The 20,194-nt window shown below is 47.9% G+C and overlaps 2 protein-coding genes across 6 annotated transcripts; both read left to right on the forward strand.

Moving 5' to 3' along the window:
• Window positions 1-712: 712 nt before the first annotated feature.
• LOC122375356 (phosphate carrier protein, mitochondrial-like) lies at window positions 713-4,727 on the forward strand. The gene is made up of 6 exons (XM_043354699.1): window positions 713-796; window positions 2,097-2,237; window positions 2,629-2,798; window positions 2,998-3,234; window positions 3,728-3,906; window positions 4,112-4,727. The coding sequence occupies exons 2-6, from the start codon at window positions 2,102-2,104 to the stop codon at window positions 4,461-4,463; spliced, it is 1,074 nt and encodes a 357-aa protein (XP_043210634.1). The 5' UTR covers window positions 713-796; window positions 2,097-2,101; the 3' UTR covers window positions 4,464-4,727.
• Window positions 4,728-9,333: 4,606 nt separating this feature from the next.
• On the forward strand, window positions 9,334-16,721 carry LOC122375359 (omega-amidase NIT2-like). 5 transcript variants are annotated; one of them, XM_043354710.1, is made up of 7 exons: window positions 9,334-9,495; window positions 13,259-13,405; window positions 13,956-14,140; window positions 14,619-14,787; window positions 15,145-15,239; window positions 15,798-15,936; window positions 16,276-16,721. In XM_043354710.1, the coding sequence occupies exons 1-7, from the start codon at window positions 9,480-9,482 to the stop codon at window positions 16,362-16,364; spliced, it is 840 nt and encodes a 279-aa protein (XP_043210645.1). In that variant the 5' UTR covers window positions 9,334-9,479; the 3' UTR covers window positions 16,365-16,721. The 5 variants fall into 5 exon arrangements, with proteins under 5 accessions (XP_043210645.1, XP_043210646.1, XP_043210643.1 ...); XM_043354711.1 differs by lacking the exon at window positions 9,334-9,495 and adding an exon at window positions 12,499-12,723; XM_043354708.1 differs by lacking the exon at window positions 9,334-9,495 and adding an exon at window positions 12,560-12,602.
• The last annotated feature ends 3,473 nt before the right edge of the window (window positions 16,722-20,194 follow it).

The following is a 20,194-nucleotide window of genomic DNA, read 5'->3' on the forward strand; positions in this document are numbered from 1 at the left end:
TGGACTGTTATTCGCTTCATATCGACTTATACGGAGGTATTAAGTACAGAACGCCGCACATATCCCAGTAAATTATCTATTCAAACTTCGAGTTTTCGTTACCGTATGCCTTCTGCCGAGCATTACAAATATCGCTACAATAATTGTGACCTTGGGGAACGGACGATCGCAGAGGTGCGTCCCTTTCACACAGAATATGTCCGCCCAACAGCTGGGTCCTTGGTCGTCTCACCCGGCAGGGGCTCCCGCGACGCACCGTCTGACGTCAGCAGTTATAGCGCGCCCGGCCGACGGCCGTTCCAAAAATAACCCCCGTCTCGACCGGCGCGCCCCCACCGCGAAAAAGGAGCAGCCATTACTGTACTGATGTGTGCAAAATGGGTAATGTTTTTTATATGTTAGAATCTGCTGCGTGCTTATCATGACCCGTCTATGAATCTTGAGCAGCGAACTGATTTTAAGTAAAAATATCTGACGATGTTGGATAGTCTTTTCTGGCAACTCTGGTATAAATTCATGCTACTAAGAAAGCAACCAAATAAAATGTGATATAATTTAGAATCATTCAAAGGTCTGTATGTGCAACTACCCAATCATAGTTTTAAGGAAAAACTCAGTTAATGTTATAATATAATGAACTAATAATTAGACGAGAAAATCTCAACCTAGGAATTTCCTACTAGACGCACCGAAATAGCCCGTATCCGACTAGATTCGGAGCCCTCTGCCGGCAGCTGTCCTTTTTCGCTGGACCCCAGGCGGAGAGGCACGGAGCGGACCGATCCCAACCAAACTGGTAAGATACGACGAAAAATGCAATATTGCGTGAAGAATGTGTATCTGCAATATGTGATTGCCTTCCCGACAACTTTAACAATGCATAAATTATATCCATTTGATTCCTATTCAAGATATTGGACCACTTCATAATAAACGAATTTAATCAAACTAAAAATTGAGTCCATTCGTTATGTATTCATACGTAGGCATATAGTTGGTAGTTAAGTACTTGAGCTTTCAACACGCGATAGGCGGAATACCTACGAGTAGACAGAGCAGATACACAAGTTACACACGTCCACATGCTGCAATGAGGTGAAAATGTCCGTCAAGACAGCCCATATTCAGCTCAGCTTCAGTCTTATTCGGAACGCCTCGGATCCACTCGAAACTGGAGCCCCTTGTAAAGGGAACACATGTCCCAAACTTGGCCCAAACCATTCGGCGTCATTCCTAGCCGTTTGACCTGAGGTCAACAAAGGTCACGGTCCCCAAACTTACACAGTACCTATATTACCTATGGTCCACCCAGTCGGAGCTAGAGCACAAAAAACGGCACCAAACGACTTGCATGACCTGGGCTGAAGATAGTTTTCCCATTGTCAATGTTGTTCCTCAAAGTCATGCGATGACCTAAGGTCATTTACAGGTCGTCCAGAAAATATGGCATGGCTTTTCCGGAAACATACGACTAGAAGCAGTTGAAAATTGAAATGCAAAGCACACGATTCATTAGCCATAGAACTTACTAACTGCAAAACTCTAGTAAATATAATGACCTCGTTTGACCTAAGCTGCATAAAGAGCTAAGAACCGACGCACTGGCCCCAGCCCGGATTCAGCCCAGTTGGAGACGTCTCAGGCTCGGATGCACTCAAACTCACACACAACAGAGTCCTCTGAAAAGGCGACACGTAGCCCAAGCAAATCAGCGTCACACCTAGCCGCTTAACCCTTAGAGGTCAACAGAGGTCAAGACCTCAACTTTGCACCGCATATTGTGAGCCACCTAGTGGTCTAGAGCGTTGGAAACGGCACCAAAGGACTCTCCATGACCTGAAACTACTTCCCACAATTAATTTTAGCTCTGAAGGTCAGGTGATGACCTTGGGTCATTTATGAGTGAAGCCAAAAGACACTTGCACAAACGTTTTTTTTTAATATTCCAAAATCCATTAGGAACCATTGCAATCGGGTAGACATCATTCGGTAGCTCAAAGACTCCAGCATCTTTCCGTGCAAACCGCTTGTGTATATGTGACCTTTCACTGCGAGAGCTTTTGACCAGGTTGTGACCTGCCCCGCTCGCTCGTCAGTCGCGATGATCCGCTCTCTGTTGGAGACTGCCCAGAGCAGTCCGTTCCCGTCGGTACCGGTGGCCCACTGCGAGCCGGCCGCAGCGCCCGCCCAGCCCTCGCTCGTGCACGGACGCAACATCGCCGCCTTCAGCACCGCAGGTCAGTGAAGTCGACGGGGTGTCGTGGGCATTTGTGAAATCAACAGGAAACATTGGAGAAACAAGCGTGTATGCAATTTGCATATCTGAAAATGAGTGCGAGCGGAACCTCAAAAAAGGTAGTCAAACTGGCTGACAGTTGGGGAACTCCAAAGTCCAAAGGCCTCTGAATGTCATCTTTTGGAGAATGTTGAAAGCCACAAAGATAGTATTTTTTACAGCGTAATATGGGGACAACAGTTGATTGATTCTATCACAGATCGGGTAGCGGCCAGTGCTTCAAATAAATAAAACCAAAGGGGCATTATGCAACTAACCACGTGGTGAAAGCCGCAGTGGACGTGTCACGTCACTTGTAAACCCTCTTCCCACCCCTACACTGCATGTTTCAGAGCCCGAGTACAGCTGCGAGTATGGCTCGCCCAAGTTTTTCGCCATCGCCGGCCTGGGCGGAGTGCTGTCGTGCGGTATCACGCACACGGCCATCGTGCCGCTCGACCTGGTCAAGTGCCGCCTGCAGACCGATCCCGAAAAGTACAAGGGCATCGTCAACGGATTCCGGGTAGGTAACATTGTCGATCTGTTGTCATTACAGGGACCTCAGAACAATAAGGAATCAAAGTTGCTTTATCCCTGTATCAATGCAACATCTAACGGTACTGATTCAAAGAACACTTTTTTTGGAAAGCAAAAGGCCAAGTTCCCTTGTCTCCGCTACATGACACTCCTACACTAACGTTCCCACATCATCCCTTTCACAGGTCTCCATCCAGGAGGAGGGAGTGCGAGGCCTGGCGCGCGGCTGGGCGCCCACCGCCATCGGCTACTCGATGCAGGGCCTCTGCAAGTTCGGCTTCTACGAGGTGTTCAAGCACCTGTACTCCAACATCCTGGGCGAGGAGAACGCCTACCTGTGGCGCACCTCGCTCTACCTGGCCGCCTCGGCGTCGGCCGAGTTCTTCGCCGACATCGCGCTGGCGCCCATGGAGGCTGCCAAGGTGGGTATGGGTCCATTGAAAGCGGTCAAGGCGGGCACGGGCCTATAAGGCCGGAGGCCCACCCTGTAGGCTTGGGCTTCCCGGTATCTAAAGAAGCTACGCGACCTATACTTGGTTGTAACTAGGGTGGCACACCATCGAAACCGTTGATTTCAGTGGACGGCGCCCACTGCTGAGTGTGGATAGCACCAGTTATCTTCGTGAGAGTAAACAAAAGTGTGTCTCTTGGTCTTGACTTCTATCAGAATACTTGTTTGATGCTACTTGGCTTCCACCCTTATCGCTTTAACTGCCGATGGGACAATAATGTCATCGCTTGAATGTTTGCAGACAGTCGTTGTCTGGCATCACATCAAAGCACCCCAGCTTTCCAGACATCTCGTAACCCTAGACCGACCCGCTCCAATCGCTGCCGCAGTGTGATCAGATCGGACACATCACTTGTAGACGCAGACAAGCCGGTGGTGACACTTTCTCGACCTCCCACCGACAGGTGCGCATCCAGACCATGCCGGGCTTCGCGTCGACCCTGCGCGAGGGCTTCCCCATCATCATGAAGCAGGAGGGCTGGTGGGGCTTCTACAAGGGCGTGGCGCCGCTCTGGGCCCGCCAGATCCCCTACACCATGATGAAGTTTGCCTGCTTCGAGCGTACCGTTGAAGCGCTCTACCAGTGAGTTGATATGGCGACACGGTTCCTTGAAACTCAGAGACGATGATGCTCTCAATGAAATGTAGCTACCACTGCCTTCATTACGAAGGTGTTTTGCTTGTGCCATCCTGCTCATAGGAACGTCTTGTCCCGTGTCGTTCTGTCCTGTGTAGTTCTTCGTGCCTGGTGAGTCTCCGCTGACCTCCCGACCCTACTCCGTCCGCAGGTATGTGGTGCCCAAGCCGCGCGCCGAGTGCTCCAAGGGCGAGCAGCTGGTGGTGACATTCGCCGCCGGCTACATCGCCGGCGTGTTCTGCGCCATCGTCTCCCACCCGGCTGACACCGTCGTCAGCAAGCTCAACATGGCCAAGGGCTCGTCGGCCATCGACGTCGCCAAGAGCCTCGGCTTCATGGGCATGTGGAAGGGCCTGACGGCGCGTATCATCATGATCGGCACACTGACAGCGCTGCAGTGGTTCATCTACGACGGCGTGAAGGTGGCGCTGCGCGTGCCGCGGCCGCCGCCGCCCTCCATGCCCGAGTCGCTCCGGCTCAAGCTGGAGGCCAAGCAGCAGTAGGTCGGAGGCCAAGCGCCAGTAGGGATGGAGAGGTCCACGTGCCGCTCCCCGCACTCTAGTCGAATACTCAGAAGATGTCGTGATCTTGCTGCGTGTCGTGGAAACGCGTTCAGCTGTTGAGCAGTTGAATCGGTAATGGCACAAATCATAAATGCTCATTCTGTTCTTGGGCATTATCAAATGGCGTCATTCTGAGCAGTATTTTGAAGAGGAAATACAATACATATGTCAGTCATATGAAGGAAATACATAGGATGAAACGACTGCCCTGTGTTAGAAGACGTCGCGCCCTATACCAACATGATGAACGTGTGTCTTTGAGTAGCTTTTCGCAGATATCGGACGGCCTGCACAAGGCGAGGCAAGACAAGCCAAGGCACTGTCATTTAACACTCGCCCTGGCAGGGCATTTTTTCATAACAATGTCAGGGGGAGGGGGGGGGGGGAGGTCGATGCGATCCCCCTCGCGATTGGCTCCTATGGCACCTAGAAACACCAAACTTGGTAGGTAGGTGGGCCCCCTGGAGTTCTCGCCCCTGTGCAAATTTGGTTGCTCTAGGTCAATATTTAGGTTTTTTGGGGTTGGGGTACCTGAGTGTATATTTTCTTTGCTAAAACGGGTCAAAAGTTTTTCGCTTTAAACTTTTGATCTAATTAAGATAGAGCAAAAACAAAAGCACCAGTGAACTCAGCACGTCGAGGCGCGTCAAATGATATACTTTTTTTGCCTGCTTAAGTGTACTTAAAAAGTTAAGCACATCTTAAGTACATCTATGTCTAAAGAATGGTCGAAATGCTCAATGTTGCATATCATTTGACTCGGCTGTTCAAGAGGAACAGAATTATACCATTTGGAAAGCTTTATCTTAATTATATGACAAGTTATTGGCACAATAACGTCTTTTGACGTCAGTTGACCTCATTTGACCTGACCCATGGATAAGTACACCAAAAAAAGAAGCACCAAGTGGCATAATCAAGTACCTACAGTGGTTTCAAAGTACAAAAGTGATAGAACGAAGTGAATATCTCCAGTATTTTCCGAATTGAATATTTTCCCATAGGCTTAACATCACGACGTAATGACCTGTAACTGACCTGAGATCAGTGACATAAAAAACCGAACTATATGTTACACAACTCGGTGAACTTAGCACATCCTGAAAGCTTGAATGAAATCAGTCCAAAACTGTGAGTTGGACAGGTGCGTAAAGAAAATTGAAATTTGACCATGACCTTGTACCGGTTTTTCTAACCTGCTGACCTGACTCAAGGTCACCCAGGCCTGAAATTTTCAGGTCATATGTAAAAAGGTTGCCCCATGGACTGTGCCAAATTTGGCGGCGCGCCGTTGCAGCGCCGCCGTTTTTACGCTATCTTCGAAAAACCTTAGAGGAGGGGGGGGGGGGTCGTATCGACATCCCTACCAGGGCGAGGGTTAAGAGCCTTTCATGGCTCCTGGAATATTAATTAACACCCATTATCACGGTTGGAATACATACACATAGTATCACCAGTAAAATGCCTTATAGGGCGACAAACGGAGCGAGCGAGAGGGTGAGCCTTGCAAGTGCGAAATTGTGAGGGGTACCTCCAACTGACTGGAGCACGGCACCCTTCTAACTGGTCTCTAGCAATGTGCCAAATTTGAGCGCAATCGGTTCAGCCGTTCTTGAGATCTGGAACCGACCCCTGCACGTGCGCACGTGCAGCAGCACTCCGACTGTGGCACATGGATATGCATTGCCCAGTGGGTGCCTACGTACATGCCAACTTTCAGAGCAATCGGTCCAGTAGTTACCGAGGTTCGAGATATTGCAATTGTTACAAAACTGACAACTCTTCGTTTTGCACTTGGCACGTGCATAAGGCGTCACCCGCGTGCATCGGGAGTAGTCCAATACATGGTAGAAGGAAGGAAGCTACCCTACAAAAATTACCGCATGTAAATCGGTCAAGTGGTTGCTGAGATAAAAGCATCGCAAAAGCGTTACAGACCGGGCCGGGCCAGGCCGCTCATACTGAGACTTTTTTCCATGGGAAAGACTCCGCTCGCTTCGCTCGCTCCGTAACAAATCGCAAAAACGTACCGTCGAATCTGACCTGACCGAGCATGGAAATGACAGCGCACCAACCTATTAGGAAACTGTTTTTAAGTTACGTTTTTTTGTGATGACGGATGAACGCAAAGCTTAGCCAAATTTAATTCCGATCGGTACACGCGTTCTTGAGATCTTCGAAGTGAAATCTTGAGGATGGTGGTGCATCAGCCCACATGCCGGCGAAGATTATCCCGCTGAGGGAGGGCAGATTCTATCCTCTGTCAGCTTCCGATTGGATGGTCGTAGAAAGACGGAGAACGACGCGGATCAAATGGGTCCACCGGATGACGCTTTGGCTGTCGTGACTCGTGAGCGGTGCAGACTCCAGCGGGTAGAAAATAAAACACCTCCATATTGTAGATATTTCGGACGCTGCAGACGCCTCTCGCCTAGGCTTGAGGCTCCAAAAAACTGCTAGAAATGTGTTTAACTTGAAAAAGTGAGCCAAGGTCATCTACGGTCAATGACCTTGATTTGACCTTCACGTAACCTTGACACCCACCATCCAAGCCAGCAAATTTGGTCTGGGCCGTAGCTGGTTACATCTCTGGCTAGCTCCGGCATTTGCTCCGGCCAGAGTACGGGCAAGGTCTGGGGCTCTACTGAAGCTAGCACACGATCCCAGAGTTCGCCCGCACCACAGCCGGCCGATCAGCCGTGCCGTCCCTCAACCATGCTTCAGCCACAGTAAGCCAGAGCAGCTACGAGGCAGCCGGACCTGACAGTAGGAATCCGGACTTAAGCCCGACTTGGCGGTCCGAAACCGTACCAACTCGGGAGCGCTACGGCAAAGGCTGGCTAACCGGAATAGAGCCATATCGACCCGAACCCCGGCTCGGACGGCGTTTCGTTTACTCAGGCCCAAGTCTCGGGAATGTCGGAGTTGCCCGGGCAAAACGGACTTGATCCAAACCAAATTGCTGGCTGGTTTACGCCGGATCACGAATCAGGCCTAACATGGTCTAGAGAATCAGGTCACAGGTCGACGGTCATTTCGGTCACGGTCATTAAATTTTCAGATATGGTGTAAAATTGGTGAACTCAAGTGTAGTGAAAGTTTCTTTGCGGTCAGCCGCTCTTCACCTGAGTTATTCGCGAAAAACCGAGGGGTCCGTTCGAGCCCCTCCCCCCTGGGATCTGCGTATAACGCGCCCTACTGGGGGGGGGGGGGGGCTCTTCATAGCCCCCCCTCCTAACTACGAAATTACTGGGCCGATCGTCAAAATTCAAACGGCGTGTGATAGTCCCGCAACAACTGTCGAGCGAAACCTAATTTCATTGAACTCGAGGTCACCGATGACGTCACAGGTCAGGTCAAAGTAAAAATTATTAGCATTTTGGCTTGTTCACATTTTGGGCTCTGGCCGCCGTCTTACAAGTCAGATCAGGCTCATTTTGGGTTTACACACTCGTGAACAGATGCTTTAGATACCCTGAGAGTACCACTCGTACTTTGATTTTCAGGTCAGGGTCAGGTCATCACAGGTCACGGAAATATTATATCATGCGTCGGTCACGTGACATATATGTTTTATGGTCCATTTAGGGCATAGATTTCGAATTTGATGTCGTCTGTGTCATTCGAGGTCATTTTAAGTCGAAGTTTAAGTCTTAGGTCAGGTCACTTTCAGGTCAAAAAAGGTGTCTATTGGATGCAATTTGAGCTCAGGAACACGATTGTGCTATTTATGTTGGTGTACGATGTCAAATACGTACTGAAAAATTGATTTGAAAAATATTGTTTTTTTTTTGCAATTATGCGTATAACTTGGCCATTTTTAAAGATATTTAGCTAACACTTGCTAGAGTAAGTCATAAGCATGCGTTCTATCACATATATTCCGTTTTTTTTCTTCGAAAAGTCAAAAACTTGCATAAAAATTGACCGGTCCCAGCGGGACAAAATGAGATTCAGCCGACTACAGCGGGACATAGTGGGATTCAGCCGACTACAGCGGGACATAGTCGGACTCAGCCGACTACAGCTGGACATAGTGGGCCTCAGCCGGTTCCAGCGGGACAAAATGGGACTCAGCCGACTACAGCAGGACATAGTGGGACTAAACCGGCTCCAGCGGGACAAAGTCAGACTCATCCGGTCCCAGCGGGACAGAATGGGACTCAGTCGGTCCACCGGGACAAAGTGGGACTCAAAGCGGGACAAAGCGGGACTCGAAGTGCGACTTGTCCCGCTGGAAACGGCTGAGTCCCACTATGTCCCGCTGTAGTCGGCTGAGTCCCACTATGCCCCGCTGTTGTCGGCTGAGCCTCACTTTGTCCCGCTGGGACCGGCCGAGTCCCAAATTGTGTCCCGCTGGGTCCGGCTGAGTCCTGTCCCGCTGTAGCCGGCTGAGACCCACTATGTCCCGCTGTAGTCGGCTGAGTCTCACTTTGTCCCGCTATAGTCGGCTGAGTCTCGTACTATGTCCCACTGGAACCGGCTGAGTCCCACTATGTCCCGCTGTAGTCGGCTGAGTCTCACTATGTCCCGCTGTAGTCGGCTGAGTCTCACTATGTCCCGCTGTAGTCGGCTGAGTCCCATTATGCCCCCCCCCCTTTAGTCGGCTGAGTTCCACTTTGTCCCGCTGGAGGCGGCTGAGACCCACTATGTCCCGCTGTAGTCGGTTGAGTCTCACTTTGTTCCGCTGTAGTCGGCTAAGTCCCACTTTGTCCCGCTTGACACGTTCCAGACTTTTCATAGTCCAATGACGTCATTTAATTCGACAGTGCTTCCATCTGTGTCAATACACTTAAAATATACCAACCTTAACTGTTTACACCGCCGAAGCCGAGAGAATTGGTGGCATTGGCGCAGGCCCCCTCCCTCTTTTTTGATTATTTTGAATTACGCTCTTGATTAGCTTGGTCGGTGGGTGTTTTTAATCGACAACAAGCAACACATAGCTTATTTGACATGGCCGCAGCATCACGTGAGTTAAAGGGACACTCCCACCTTAACATTAGTTTTGAGTTGAGATAGCCAAATTGGCGTAACCGGACAAATCTTCGTATGGCAATTCTTCGTCGCGCAATTCCTCGTCCGCATTTCTTCGTCCGCAAATCTTCGTCGGCGCATTTATTCGTGTCGCATAACTTCGTCTCGCATTTCTTCGTAAGTGCAAATATTCGTAGCGCATTTTTTCGTATCCGCATTTCTTCGTACGCGCATTTCTTCGTCAAGCATTTTTTCGTCCACGCATTTCTTCGTCTACGCAAATCTTCGTCCGCATTTCTTCGTCCACGCAAATCTTCGTCTGCGCATATCTTCGTCCGCAAATCTTCGTCCCCGCAAATCTTCGTCCGCAAATCTTCGTCCGCATTTTTTCGTCCACGCATTTCTTCGTCTACGCAAATCTTCGTCCGCATTTCTTCGTCCACGCAAATCTTCGTCCCGGCAAATCTTCGTCCGCAAAACTTCGTCCGCAAATCTTCGTCCGCAAATCTTCGTCCGCAAATCTTCGTCCGCATTTTTCGTCCACGCATTTCTTCGTCCACGCAAAGCTTCGTCCGCAAATCTTTGTCTGCGCATATTTTCGTCCGCAAACCTTTGTCTCCGCTATCTTCGTCTCCGCAAACATTCGTCCACAAATGTGGTTCAATAAAACCATGAAGAAATATCAGACCATCAAGTGATTGACGAATTTAATGCATGGAATGGATGATCGAAACTTTTGATGTCAGGTAGATGAGGTCTGTCAGGTGGAGCTATTGTATTTGGGAGCCGAGAATTGAAACATTCCATATCATTTGTGTCCCGGACATTCTTTTTTCGCGGTCGATGAATGACAATATAATCTCTTGTACCCTCGCCGGCATAGGCGGCGGAACGGGGAGGGCACCGGGGCATCGTTCCCCTCTTTAATTTTGGCCTTTCAACAGTAGCCCTATGGGCGTTGCATGGAAAGAATGGGACTAAAAGTCGGCAGTGTCGTGCCCCCCCCCCTAATTGAAGGTGTTCCGCCCGCCGCTACTGCTCGCCGGACCTATTTGTTTTCTACATACACGCCGGCCAAGGGGGGGGGGGGTACGACCCCCCCCATCGCCGTTTCGCCACTGGTGGAGCTAGCGCGTCGCGAAAAAAAAACGAGCGTGTGCGCCGTTACGAGACGCAGAGATTAATACCCGATTTTAAGGCCTTCTAGGTCAGGGGTTGGCTTACGGCCCGTGGGCCGGATCCGGCCAGGAGGGTGACGGTTGGATCCGGCCCGCGACCATCTGACGTCCGGCCCGCGGCTGGTATCATCGACTTACGTCGTGTTCCGGCCCGCGGTTCCTTCAGAAATCGACTCCGATATAAAAGTGACTTAAATGTGTTTTGGCACAATATTGTGCCAAAACACATTGGCACAATATTGTGCCAAAACACATTTAAGTCACTTTTATATCGGAGTCGATTTCTGAAGGAACCGCGGGCCGGAACACGACGTAAGTCGATGATACCAGCCGCGGGCCGGACGTCAGATGGTCGCGGGCCGGATCCAACCGTCACCCTCCTGGCCGGATCCGGCCCGCGGGCTGTAAGCCGACCCCTGACCTAGAAGGCCTTAAAATCGGGCCTTAAAACCTCTGCGTCTCGTAACGGCGCACACGCTCGTTTTTTTCCGCGACGCGCTAGCTCCACCAGTGGCGAGACGGCGATGGGGGGGGGGGGGGGTCGTACCCGCCCCCCTCGGCCGGCGTGTATGTAGAAAACAAATAGGTCCGGCGAGCAGTAGCGGCGGGCGGAACACCTTCAATTAGGGGGGGGGGGGGGCACGACACTGCCGACTTTTAGTCCCATTCTTTCCATGCAACGCCCATAGGGCTACTGTTGAAAGGCCAAAATTAAAGAGGGGAACGATGCCCCGGTGCCCTCCCCGTTCCGCCGCCTATGCCGGCGAGGGTACAAGAGATTATATTGTCATTCATCGACCGCGAAAAAAGAATGTCCGGGACACAAATGATATGGAATGTTTCAATTCTCGGCTCCCAAATACAATAGCTTCACCTGACAGACCTCATCTACCTGACTTCAAAAGTTTCGATCATCCATTCCGTGCATTAAATTCGTCAATCACTTGATGGTCTGATATTTCTTCATGGTTTTATTGAACCACATTTGTGGACGAATGTTTGCGGAGACGAAGATAGCGGAGACAAAGGTTTGCGGACGAAAATATGCGCAGACAAAGAATTGCGGATGAAGATTTGCGTGGACGAAGAAATGCGTGGACGAAAAATGCGGACGAAGATTTGCGGACGAAGATTTGCGGACGAAGTTTTGCGGACGAAGATTTGCGGACGAAGATTTGCCGGGACGAAGATTTGCGTGGACGAAGAAATGCGGACGAAGATTTGCGTAGACGAAGAAATGCGTGGACGAAAAAATGCGGACGAAGATTTGCGGACGAAGATTTGCGGGGACGAAGATTTGCGGACGAAGATATGCGCAGACGAAGATTTGCGTGGACGAAGAAATGCGGACGAAGATTTGCGTAGACGAAGAAATGCGTGGACGAAAAAATGCTTGACGAAGAAATGCGCGTACGAAGAAATGCGGATACGAAAAAATGCGCTACGAATATTTGCGCTTACGAAGAAATGCGAGACGAAGTTATGCGACACGAATAAATGCGCCGACGAAGATTTGCGGACGAAGAAATGCGGACGAAGAATTGCGCGACGAAGAAATGCCATACGAAGATTTGTCCTGGAATCCCAAATTGGTGGCCATGGCCTGCAAATACCGGTTTGGGCACTCACAACATCGACAAATGCTTTAATTCGGAGATATGGAATTTCAAACTTGCAGTTTTCGGATTCTAAGGGGCTAGTGCATTGGTATGCCCCCTTAGAATTTGTGACGTCAGCGGAGATCTAACGGTTTTTAAATCTTTTACTAAAACGTTTGGTAGCACGCGGTGGTATATGCTGCTTTGCGCGCAACAAATGCCGCACTTTCAAATAAAGTCGCTAGGAACAGCGGAGATCCCAAAAAGTAAACAAAAGTAAAAGTCTAATATCTTGAAAACCGGTGAATATTTTTCGATGAAATTTGGTAGATATTCGTTTTCGCTCTTTCTGAACCGAGCGACATCACTTTCGTGCCAATTCATTAACTTTTTTGAAGGTGGGAGGGTCCCTTTAAACAAATTGAAATGTTTAATGAAGGAGTACAAGTAAGGACCGTTAAAACCTATGTCATCTGTGTGTGTGTGTTTTTTTTAATTGAAATCAAACTACCTGCATCAACTTCAATTTTAGGCCAATATGTTAACCTTTTCAGGGTAGGATAGTCACTTTAATCTTACATATCTCAATCTGGTATGAGCACAATGACATTGCATGTAATGAGTCATCTTGATCTGTTGACATACATTTATAGATATACAGCCTTGCACTATAGGTAGTCTAAAATGATGTAAAGATGCCTATTCCTGGAAGGACTCTTAAGTCCAAAGCCACAGCACTGTCCATTTAAATTTGATATTTTTAATACTTGTTAGTTGTTACCTACAAAAGCCACCTTCATCTTCGGTGTCATTGCTTCATTCATGTCTTGTCTAGGGTGTTTACCTAGTACCTACTAGTCATTTGTATCAGAATGCCTTCATTTGAAGTTGTATATCCTCTCAAGTCTCAGATGTTAAAATAATTGATTATTTAATACCTAGTTATGTTGACACATGTTGATGTACCTACCTATGATTGCAGGTTTCAGGCTGGCACTAGTCCAGTTATCAGTTTGTGCAAACAAACAGGAAAATCTCTCGCGGGCTGCTCGCATGGTCAAAGAAGCCACTGCTGGAGGTGCTCAGATGGTTGCACTGCCAGAGTGCTTCAACTCACCATATGGAACTCGTAAGTTTTGTGCTCACTTTTACCATATATGGTTGCTTTGAGGTGGCCTTACTGTTAGCTCTGCTTTCTGTCAAATATCCAGTTAAGATCATTAGTGAGGTCACAAAGGGTCATTGTGACTTTGTTGATTAGGATGTGATTGAGTTATACAATGGGTAAATATGATAATTAGTGGTTATTTCAATTTAGTGTTCTTGTCTTTGTAAAAAGTGCATAACTATTTCTGAAAAATGCTGCCAGTCATGAGCACCTCAGTGCTAGATGATAACTGCCACTGCATGCATGAGTCATGGTGAACCCAGCCCCTCATAAGAACACCTAACCAATAAGCACTTTGCCAACATCATGAATTCATTAGGTACTTGTTCTAATCTACATTTATGTCATGTCATATGTAAGCTTCCTTTAGCTTAGAGCTCAGAGAGCTGAAAGGGCATGTTGTCTCCAAAGCTGGACAAATAGATGAAAAGGAAGATGTTAAAGTCCCATTTATGTTATGGGGTTCTGATTGCTATATGTTAGTTACTTACATATCTATGGACATTTCCAGAATATTTCGGAGAATATGCCGAGAGCGTGCCTGATGGACCATCGTGCAAAGCTCTGTCCGAGATGGCACGTGACAACAGCGTGCACCTGGTGGGTGGATCCATACCGGAGCGAGCGGGAGAGACTCTGTACAACACCGCCACGGTCTGGGCGCCAGATGGCAGCCTGGTCGCCAAACACCGCAAGGTGAGCGGATTGCGTCGGGCGACGGGCGTTGTGCCTCAGCGACCATGTCGTGGAAACGTCGACTTTTATCTGTCAACTGATTGATAAAATTAGTGGTAAAAGTCCCGCAGAGCATTAGTAATCGAGGTCTGCTTTGTAGACCTGTCGGTCACAATTCACATCGACACTGGCGGGAGCCGCTCACTGCGGTTCAAGTCTTTTCCATGCGCCATTTTGGTCGCGTTTTTAGTTTCATTTTCCGGTTGTCGAGTCCAAGGGTAACTAAAAAAGGACACGAAAATGTAATACTCTTCCAGTTATTTGTACTGATTAGTCCGCTTTATCGATTTCCGTGTATCAATTACTTTTCAGTGAACACTGAACTTTGCCGTTCAGATTGTTGTGATGTCCTCGCAGGCACGCATTACAGCAGCACAAACCTTTTCTGTTACTATTTAGGTTGCACACCCACATTTCCGATCGCCGCCTCTTTCACCAGGTGCATCTGTTCGATATCGACATCCCGGGCAAGATCCGGTTCCAGGAGTCTGAGACGCTGACGGCGGGCGCGTCCCTGACCACCTTCAGCACGCCCTGGTGCCGGGTCGGCCTGGGCATCTGCTACGACCTGCGCTTCAGTGACATGGCCACACTCTACGCCAGGCAGGGTCGGTATCAAAACTGGCAGCGCTATCGTAATATGTGGGATATGCAGAAAACAATATTTAGTACGTGATTGTTATCAACCGTAAATAAAAGCAAGCAATGTTTATGCGATGGAAAGGCAAGCTGAACTTAGATGACGAGCTCATATTGCGTATGGATAGTGCCCAACAGTTCGCCTCACTCTGTATAAGAAAGCAACAACGTAGTTCCCCTGCCGTGTAAAACAATCATTGTTTCATGTTGCATTTACCAAGGTTTGGATGCATTAACTTCATTACTTTCATCCTTTCGATATCCTTAAGGCATGGAAGTAACACCGACAAACCTCACGATATGCTTGAATTCGTTTTTTTTTGCAGGATGTGACCTGCTGTTGTACCCTGGAGCGTTCAATATGACCACGGGACCGGCGCACTGGGAACTGCTGGCCAGAGCCCGCTCCGTCGATAACCAGGTGAGTTCGGTGCAACAATTTCTTTTGCAGTTCTGTCATGGAACGCTCGCTAACTATTGCAATGCTTGCACAATGTAAATGTGACCATATGCTGGCGATCCTGACAGCAGCCACTACCATACTGCAAGGTACAATAGTCCCAGACTCTCAATCGTGGTTCAAAGTAGTAAAAGAATTGCCGACCGACTTGCAAACTCTTTCAATGTTCGGAAACCGTCGGCAGGTGGCGTCGCCTTTCAGATGGCGCCACTGGCGTGACAGACAACCCCTGAAAACTCCGATTAGTTTTCCTCCAGCATTCCAAATTCCAATGCTAAGTACTGCTAAGTACTCCGTAAGGGCACCCCACGAATTCAACGCGCCACATTACATCAATTGTCCAGCCTATGACGTAGCCAGCCACACGGTATGCAACATTCAACCGTGTGCATTGTGCAGTCTTGTCCACTTTCACTATGTCCATTTGATAGCGTTATCAGTGGATTTTGCATTGTTTCCTGCCACGTCGGACCTTGCAGCCGCGCAGTCTCTCAGCCGTGTCTGCGTGCTCTGTCGCAGGTGTACACCGCGCTGGTGTCGCCAGCGAGGGACACGACCGCCTCGTATGTGGCCTGGGGTCACTCGCTCGTGGCCTCGCCCTGGGGAGACGTGGTGGCCTCCACCGAGGCGGACGAAACCGTCATCTACGCCGATATAGGTATGTTGTCCTTCCACCGCAAGGGAAACTATGGAAAAAAATGAAATTTCATAATAAGATGCATAGCAGCTGGGAACTTGAGCAAACGAGTGCGGCTTCAGTGTTTATTGCATTGCAAATTGGAGATTGGTGACGAATGACGATTCCATGCATTTTAAATACGCTTCCTAGGTGCAATTCTCGCCCACATCACGACCCTTGATACAGAGCCTAGCAGACTGACGTTGATGTTCGGGTTCCTATTCTCAGATGAGACACACTACCCCCGTCATCCTCGTTCCGCCATACATGTATAAATGCTACCACCTAATGACGCATTTTTATCCGATTCCCCGACAGATCTGGAGGAACTGAAGCGAATCAGAGAGAACATCCCTCTAGGAAAGCAGCGCCGACTCGACCTGTATGACACAGTGCAGAAGGTCTAGCTGCCTGAGGGAACCCGAGCAACCAGTGAGTGAAATAAAACTGAACTCTGCCTGACCACCGAGTAAGTGCCGCATGCCTGGTTATAACAGGCTGCATTATAGTTGTGTGAAGACTCTGTCAGAGTGGGACATGAATATGTCTGACACATGCAGGTTCTGTTCAGGGTTTGTGATCAGGAAAGCGAGGGTGTTCGGAAGCGATAACAGTTAGAATGCGGCCAGTTATCACCGCTTTGTTATATCGTTCGTACTTTGGGGTACATGGAATAAACTTAACACTGTGATAGTGAAAGCTGTGTGGCGTTGCGATGGGTAGATCGTACATGAGATTAACATTACAATACATGATATATTGAAGTTAGCCTCTTTTTTTTTTGGGACCTTCGAAAGATCTTCGCAAGTCCCGTTCTCCGCACTCTTGTTCGATGTATTTTCACGCACGGTAGGATGGAGGAAACGAAAAGAGTCAGTTTGTTCCTTGACTTCAGGCTAAAAATGCATCGATGGCTGAGAATGGCGCTGCAAATGGACCCATTGAATCAAAAATTGTTAACAAACTGGGTCAGATCGCAATGTCTGCTATTTCTTTTTTTTCGAACTACTCCGCCACCCATTATTAGGTGACCAGGAGTGCCCCCACCCTCAGCCCAGCGACTCACAGCACCTTACGTTAAAGGGACAGTATCATCGAAAAGAAAATCCATGTATGGAGCTGATGTTTTTTTTTACTAGCATTTCTTATTTTTCTGAATCAGAAAAACATAGTTTGAGGACCGAACTTGGTGAAAAATATTGCAACCACATTTCATTTTCATGATTCATTTTCATGAGCGAACCACCACTATACAAGCATGTCCGCCAGTTTGGAAGCATGCAAAATTACTACAGAACTGGCGCAGATAATACATTATTGACGCTACGCTTACGCGGTCGTTCTTCTGATTGAGTTGTCCTTAGGGAGGGGTAGCCTTAGGTATTGCCTATAAAAATATAACGTGACAATTGGAGGGAGTGACAATTGGACGTGACAATTGACAATGGGAGAAAATATCACGTGACAATCACGTGATAAACGTCATACATTGGAGGGAGATTGTGATTCAAGCTGGAGGAATTCCTTTGTTGAGCCGCTAGAATCCGAAGGAAACAGCGGAAATTGCCTACGACTATTTAATGAATTTAACGGTGATGAATAAGTGCGAAAAACGTTTTGGCTTTATAAAATTTGATGAAATGACCAGGGTAAAAGTTTTATTACTGGCGGTCAATTCAAAACGGCGCAAACATTTAAACAGTGAAGATAGTGAAGCACGATTCAAAGTGTGGTACACCTTTCGTACTTTGAGCGGCGATAGCGGGATAACGGTGTGGAGCTTCGAGGATCGGTCTTCAGTTCCCGGACCAGAAAGGTGGGGCCTATGCAATGTCAAATTTCATCAAAATGGTGATACTGTCCCTTTAACCCGCGCCCCGTAGGGCTACCGGCGGACCCTACCACCCGTAGGGGGGGGGGCCGTTTCGGCCCCCCCCCCCCTAAGATCTCGGAAAGTTACCGGCCGATTTTCAAAATTCAAACGGCGTTCGATAGCCCCACCCGGGAACTACCTTGTGACCAAATTTCATTGACCTAGGTCAAACCGATGACGTCACAGGTCAGGTCAAATGTCAGATTTTCACCGTTCACAGGCAATTCAAGAAATGTGCTGTGAAAGCGAGTAAATTGGTAATTTATTGAAAACCATCGATGGTACATTGTTCGTCAAACACATACTTTACTATCTGAGGTCACTGATACCAGGTCAGGTCACAGTGAGGTCAGGTCACCGGGGGTCACAATATGAATGTGTCGTGTGATACATGTTTTATGGTCCATTTTACATGACAAATGCGATTATGTGGGTTAGGCAGCCTTTGGGGCCAGCCTGGGTCACGTTTTTGTGAAGGTCAGGTCAAGGTCAGGTCAAATTAAGTCAAATTTCAAAGTTGATATTTTGCATAAAATGGGTATCGATTCGATGCAACTCGTCACGGGGAGTCTAATGGTGGTCTTCGTTTTGCTCTACGAGTTCTAGAATTGCCAAAAATTGAGTTTGCAAATTTGACGTCATCATTTTTGAACAGTTTTTTCGCTATAACTTGGCCACAAAACGAGGTATCGATCTGAAATTTGGTATGTAGATAGAAGACGGTAGGCACTATCACATATATTCCGTTTTTTTCGAAACTCAAAAAACGTTTTGGATTTTTTGGCGAATATATCCAAAAAAAATGCTTTTTTGATTTTTGGGGGTCAAAACTCAAAAGTTTCAAAAATTCGAGATAGCAGTTTTGTAGCCCTGTCAATTCTACACCTTTTATGTCTTGATCAGTTTTCTGTATCTTCAAAGCTGTAGTCCTGACAGGTCTTCTCGCGAAGGTCTTTTTTCGGTCGAAAATGACAGAACATGACGTCACTCTGACGTCATTTGTGGCCAACCTATCATAGCCTCTGGAAAAATTTTTGGTCACAATGTGTAAAATTGATGCCCGGAGGGGTCCTGAAAGTTTGGTGGCGATATCTCCAGCCGTTTAGGAGATATCGACCGAAAAGGACAGGGGGGGGCCGTTTCGGCCCCCCCTACGGGGCGCGGGTTAACACCAGACAAAAATAAAAAAGGATAAGTCGCGGCACTCCCAGCTAGGAAAATTGAAAAAAAAGTAAGCAAAAGAAGTGCGGGAACCGGTTAATAAATAAAGAGAGCCAAAGTAGTCATTGCTGAAAGCAGCGGATGACTGTTCTACTACAGGGTGTCTCAAAAGTTCGTTCACAGGTACCAGCCATGCTTTTTTATCAATAATTCTGAATCAACAAGAAATTAACGGTCGAAATTTTGCATGGACATTGGTGACAACCTTCCTCAAGCAGTCTCATTGTTTTCAAGTGCATTCGACCCTTCATGAGCTCACAAAAAGGGTTCACCTCTGACCATGGGTCAGGCACGAAAATGTAGGTTGCAAAGTCGGGTATGTTGTGAAACTCTCTGTTTCAGGAGTAATGGGAATGGTTAAGTCGGAAATGACACATGGCTAAGTGTCGGCGAGGATGAGTGCAACATGATGATCATCTCATAAAAACGGTGGCTAAAATTTTTGAAGGACGAAACCATGCGAGACTAACGGCGTTTTGAACGACCCTCGCACGACAGCAGACTCGTGTTCCGGAAAGCAGCTGAAAATGCGGTCATAACTATTGAAAACTGGCAAGAAGGTCACAGACAGAGGTTACCCATTTTCAAAAAGTGCAGGTCATCGTAAAATAAAGACAAATTATAATTTAAAATTGTTTATAATATCTATAACGCTAATTTTTGGGGACAGTAACACAAAAATCGTCAATGCCAAGGACACCTGACCCTCCAAAAGTGTCAGTTATCGTAAAATTTTATCTAACGAAGTTTCAAGAGGCAGATCTGCAGCGAATAATTTTCTTTTAAACACAAAATCCCGATAAAACCACACGATGGACAGGTTTGGGCCGTTTACAAAGCAGAACATCTCCCGAGGAAAACACTCCGCAACCGAGCAAAGGTCTTGGCATGGGGAATGACGAGCGCTTGGAATTTGCAAAATTTGCACAATGTGTCTGAGAAACAGACGTCCGACACATTCTGCTACCATATGATGTGAAAAATTTACTCCTGGTACTTCCCGTTTGTTCAGGACTGGGGTCGTTTTGAAAAGGAAAATGGCGCTTGGGATGTCGGCGCCAGTCATTCATGAAGGAGTTAGCGCCAGAGAATGCCTACAAAATACTCAAGAATGGTGTCGATGCAAGCTGTCGGCTTTCAGGG

Source organism: Amphibalanus amphitrite, unplaced genomic scaffold (assembly GCF_019059575.1).
Source record: "Amphibalanus amphitrite isolate SeventyFive unplaced genomic scaffold, NRLGWU_Aamphi_draft 001823F_arrow, whole genome shotgun sequence".
In the NCBI taxonomy this organism is placed as follows: Eukaryota; Metazoa; Arthropoda; class Thecostraca; order Balanomorpha; family Balanidae; genus Amphibalanus; species Amphibalanus amphitrite.

What these genes read in the sequence shown, in the direction of transcription:
- LOC122375359 (XM_043354707.1), top strand. Translation starts at nt 13,231, where the DNA reads ATGTTGATGTACCTACCTATGATTGCAGGTTTCAGGCTGGCACTAGTC. An exon ending in TGGTCGCCAAACACCGCAAG is followed by an intron (nt 14,141 to 14,618) that starts GTGAGCGGATTG and finishes CTCTTTCACCAG; the next exon opens with GTGCATCTGTTCGATATCGA. An exon ending in CCCGCTCCGTCGATAACCAG is followed by an intron (nt 15,240 to 15,797) that starts GTGAGTTCGGTG and finishes GCTCTGTCGCAG; the next exon opens with GTGTACACCGCGCTGGTGTC.
- LOC122375356 (XM_043354699.1), top strand. Translation starts at nt 2,102, where the DNA reads ATGATCCGCTCTCTGTTGGAGACTGCCCAGAGCAGTCCGTTCCCGTCG. An exon ending in CGCCGCCTTCAGCACCGCAG is followed by an intron (nt 2,238 to 2,628) that starts GTCAGTGAAGTC and finishes TGCATGTTTCAG; the next exon opens with AGCCCGAGTACAGCTGCGAG. An exon ending in CGCCCATGGAGGCTGCCAAG is followed by an intron (nt 3,235 to 3,727) that starts GTGGGTATGGGT and finishes TCCCACCGACAG; the next exon opens with GTGCGCATCCAGACCATGCC.